Raw genomic sequence first — 4,511 nt, forward strand, 5'->3', positions numbered from 1 at the left:
GAACCTCATGGGCACCCCCCCCCGCGCCCTGGCGGGGCGGGGAGCCGTGCCGCGGCTGCTCCTGGACCAGGTAGCTGCCGGCTCTGCGCACCGATTCCTGCAGAAGCCAAACATACGGCGGCACAGCGGGGGAGCCCGCCAGCGAGCGGCGATGAGCAAACGCAGGAAGGACGGGGGGAAGGAGGCCCCTTGGACGCCGGCGGTGGTAGAGTCACTTGCGATGCCTTAGGAGGTGTTTCAAGGGCAACCCTCTGCGGCTGTTTGAGTTTGTCGGCGGCGTAATTGAAAGCTCAATACTATTTGATTTATGCTATTAAGGTGCTGTGTTTCTACTCCGGCTCTGGAAGGAAATTAAGCAGCCGGAGAGGAGAGGGCTTTTGGGAAAAGACTTGGTGGCTTCATTTTAAAAAGGACACTGCCAAGGTTGGGAGCTCTACAAGGGAGATGAGACGACCCCTCCGCCGGCGCCCATCCCCATCAGATCTCTGCACACCGCTCATCACCCCTTCCATAAACCAAAGGTTATCGTCCTCCCAAAACTGGGACATTTAATTAAAAAAAATCATCCGGGGGAAAAAAGGGAATATCTTTCTGGAGCCCGCCTGCCACCGCAGAGCCTGGCGTCGCAGGGGCATTTGATGCTGAGGCTCTGCCTCTCCTCGGGGCAGGGGTGACCCCAATCTCCACAGCACTTGCAGGGTAGGCATCAAGTATTACATCCTTTTACAGAAAAGGAACAAAATGAGTGGTGGTGTGTGCATCAACACAGCTTTTCAGTATCTCTGTTCATTTTTGTATTCTCCTCTATGACCAAGAAGCCTTATTTTTGAGTTTGCAACCACGCACCGGCCACCTTCCCGGCAGCAACCAAACCTCTTCCCCATCCTGCAGCCTCCTGCCTCCATCACAGCTCCCACCACGCTGCCCTGATGGCTTCTTCTAACGGCCTTCACAGCACCTCTGCTAACCCTACAAGCTAAAGAGCAACGCACGTTGACCTTGCCTCCATCCATCGGGTTTTGACCGCGGCAGCGCTGCTCTGAATTAAACCAACCTTGGGCGAGCTCACCTCCACGTGATGGATGGACATCAGCTCCGGCTCACAGCGTGGCTCTGCAGCAGAGGACCCACCCTGGGAGAGGACCTCTGCATCCATGTGCTGGGCACGACGCCAAGCTGAAGGCAGAGTGGAGGGAGGGAGGTCCGCACGGATGGACCGCTGCCCCGTGGAGCCCGGGCAGGATGCTCAGAGAGATCTTCCCCTTGCTGACCTCCACACCGCCCAGGAGACATCGGTGGCCTTTTCTCCTCCTTCCCTGGCGAGTGACCGCACGCAGGCACGGTTCAGGGCTCCGACGCTCAAACCACCCGACTCAAAAACACCAAAAAAAAAACTTTTGGGGGACAGACAAAGACTGAAAAATTAACTGCCTGGCCTCTTCCTCCGCTGCGTTTATTGCTGTCTTGGCAGATGAATTTCAGGTTGCTGCCACAGCCGCAAACCGCTTGTTCTGCCAACTGTACATTACTAACATTGGAAGGTGTCCAGACCTAGGAATCTTTTCTAAAAGCATTTGCTTCATACTTTAAATAGCAGCCCAGCAGGCAGGGGGATGGGAGGGAGGGCTCAGCCCCTGCGTGAGATCCATCTGCAAGCTTCTGCCGGCTCCTCCACCCCTTTGCGGGTTAAAACCAAGGACGACCCGTGGTGGAGGTGCAGGGTGGGGAGAGCCGGTGGGATGCGACTTCCAAACCCTCCGGGGCTGGCGGTGGGGACGATGCCTGCCCCGGGATGTCCCCGCTCCCCCAGTGCTGCCACCTGCCCCCTCCCCAGCTCCACAGCACATTTTCCAAATTAAATTAATAACAGTACGTCGGCAGTTTTTTCATTGAAATCTGCTCTGCTACGAGGTTTAGCATCATTTTTTTCCCTGTGCTTATGGGTTTTGCTTATTATTGGGCTGAACAGCGTCACTGAACATCTACAACTGCCTGAGAGGAGGGGGGAGCCGGGGGGGTCGGGCTCTGCTCCCAGGGAAGGGGCGATGGGACGAGGGGCACCGGCCTCAAGTTGTGCCAGGGCAGGGTGAGGTTGGGCATGGGGAACAATTCCTTCCCCTTGGGGCTGTCAGGCACTGGAAGGGGCTGCCCAGGGAAGGGGTCGAGTCCCCAGCCCTGGGGGGATTTAACAGCCGGGCAGAGGCGGTGCTGAGGGCCAGGGTTTGGGGGTGGGATGGCAGGGGTAGGGGAACGCTTGGGCTGGGGGATCCTAAGGGGCTTTGCCAACCCAAACCATTCTATGATTCTATTCTATGATTTGCTGGGACGTCCTGAGCCCGCGGTAACACATCGCTGCCAAGTCCAAACTCCCCGGCTCCTCGCTGTTACATGAAATCACATCTCCAGGTGGGTTTCCTAACGGAGCGTTAGACGGAGCACGGCCAATGCTGTGGGATACGTCGCTGTTACTTTAGCAGCAAAACCCCACCCTCAACAGTTAGCAAATATTAATCAGGTTTATGGCTGAGAGAGAGGAGGAGGAGGAAGGGCATGGGCAAGGAAACACGACGGCTAACACTCGATATAACTACAAGGACAGAAAATTGTCTCTGGCCACAAATATTCTGACTTTTTGCCATATTTTTCCTACCTCCTCACGTAACACGCTCTCACCGTAAACTGCTAGGGGCAAACGCAGGTGAAGTGCCTTTGCCTCGGTAATTGGGCGCCGCCGCCGCTAGATAAGCCGGCACTACAGAACAAAGCTCAAGGCGTAATATTTTTAAGTAGCGCTTGCCCTAGTTAATGTTCAGCCCTGCCGTGCAATGTCAAGAAAAGGAATGAACAAGGAAGCGGCAGCGAGTGGGAACCTGGGCGGACTCACCCGCTACCAAATGCCTTCAGAGCCCGGGCACAACGTGAGGGAAATCTAAAAGCAGTCATCCTGGCTCATCGGGAAGCCCGGGCAGCCAGCGCAACGTGAGCTGAATGCTTTGCCACCATGCCTGCCCCAAAATTCAATGCCTAAAGTAATAGCGAGCTGGGAGGACCTAAAGCAATGCTTTGCTTAAACTGAAAGAGGGGAGATCCAGGCGGGATAGGAGGGAGAAATTGTTTGTGCTGAGGGGGGAAGACCCTGGCCCAGGTTGCCCAGAGCGGTGGTGGCTGCCCCATGCCTGGGAACATTCCAGGTCAGGTTGGACGGGGCTGGGAGCAACCGGCTCCGGTTGGAGATGTCCCTGCTGATGGCAGGGGTTGGGCTGGGTGAGCTGGAACGCTCCCTTCTCACCCAAACTGTCCTGTGATTCTACGGAGCACCTGCGTGTGCATACCCACCTTCCAGCCATGGAGTTTGGGAAAAATTTAACATCTGTTCTCAGGCAACATCGCTCCGCTCTGAGCGTGCGGCGGGAGCTTTGGCAAAGGCAACATTTGACGGATGACGCGCGCTCAGCGCTAATACTGAGCGGGATTCACCTTGTGCATGAAGGACAAAGTGTTCGCGTGAAGGACAAAGTATTTGCACCAAGGAACAAGTATTTGAGCACACAAGATGGGCAGCGGGCATGATGTGGAGCAAGCTGGAGCCCACCTGCAGCAGCTCCAGGAGGGATGCTGGGGTTGCAAGGACCCGAATAAGTCCTGCTCCCTCCTTAATACACCGCACCCCTTCTCCTGTGCATCGCTTGAGCCCTTTGGACTTCCACATTTCAATCTATGAGTTGACACTCGGGGTGAATTTTAACCTTTATATGGCTTCTCAAGCACCTTTCCTCTGTTTACCAGTTACAGCGCCGTATTCACCGGCAGGAGGTGGATTAATGCCCCCTCTAATCTGTTCGGTTGGCAGGAGAACAGATCTGACAAGGGTACATGGTTCTTCACCGAGCCTCGCACGGCGTGCGGCAGAGCTATCCGTCCTTCACCTTTCCCAGCTATAAACTGGGGTTTCTGCACACACTTAATAGCAGTAGTGCTGGTAAGCACTTCATGGGCCTGATCCTGAAAGCTTAACAAGCACTTCTGATTATTTTAATCTAAGGAATCATTTCAGGATGAATCACCAAGGCCAGAGTAAAGTGCCACCTTGCACCAGAAACAAAGGTGGTGTCTTAAACAAGCCGAGCAACATGGGCAAAGCACCACCTTTTGTATGAACTCTCCCATAAAGGCGCGAGAAGGAAAACTATTGCAATGGAGCGATTGTGTCATGATTTCTCATGAATTAAGTCATGATGATCTGCTGCAATTCAGTGTCTGAAGGGTACTGCGAGAACGCTCTTACTCGGAAGCTTCCCGACAAGCCAAGGCAGGAGGCTGCTGCCTTACCTTGCTCCAACCTCTTCATCTGCTGGATCTGATCAACCGTCTTTTTTAGGATCTTGCATTTGTCAGGTTTGACACTCAGGGTGTCGATGTCCCCGATGTTTGCCGACAGCAGCTCCGCCAGCTCCTCTAAATATTTGTTCTCCTGTTCCCGTCGCCGCTTTTCATTCCTGTTCGGGAAAGAA

The 4,511-nt window shown here is 54.6% G+C and overlaps 1 protein-coding gene across 1 annotated transcript in view; it reads right to left on the reverse strand.

Annotated features, from left to right (window-relative positions):
- The window catches only part of LOC104127265 (nuclear receptor coactivator 1), a gene marked incomplete at its 3' end in the record, with an annotated part of 123,325 nt that overhangs the window by 44,520 nt on the left and 74,294 nt on the right, over positions 1 to 4,511 (reverse strand). The window contains exon 3 of the mRNA XM_009639920.2: positions 4,330 to 4,496. Within this exon, the coding sequence (XP_009638215.1) occupies positions 4,330 to 4,496 (167 nt within the window). The remainder of the gene's footprint in view (positions 1 to 4,329; positions 4,497 to 4,511) is intronic.

The sequence above is a fragment of the Egretta garzetta genome, unplaced genomic scaffold (assembly GCF_000687185.1).
Source record: "Egretta garzetta isolate BGI_Z169 unplaced genomic scaffold, ASM68718v1 scaffold325, whole genome shotgun sequence".
Classification (NCBI taxonomy): Eukaryota; Metazoa; Chordata; class Aves; order Pelecaniformes; family Ardeidae; genus Egretta; species Egretta garzetta.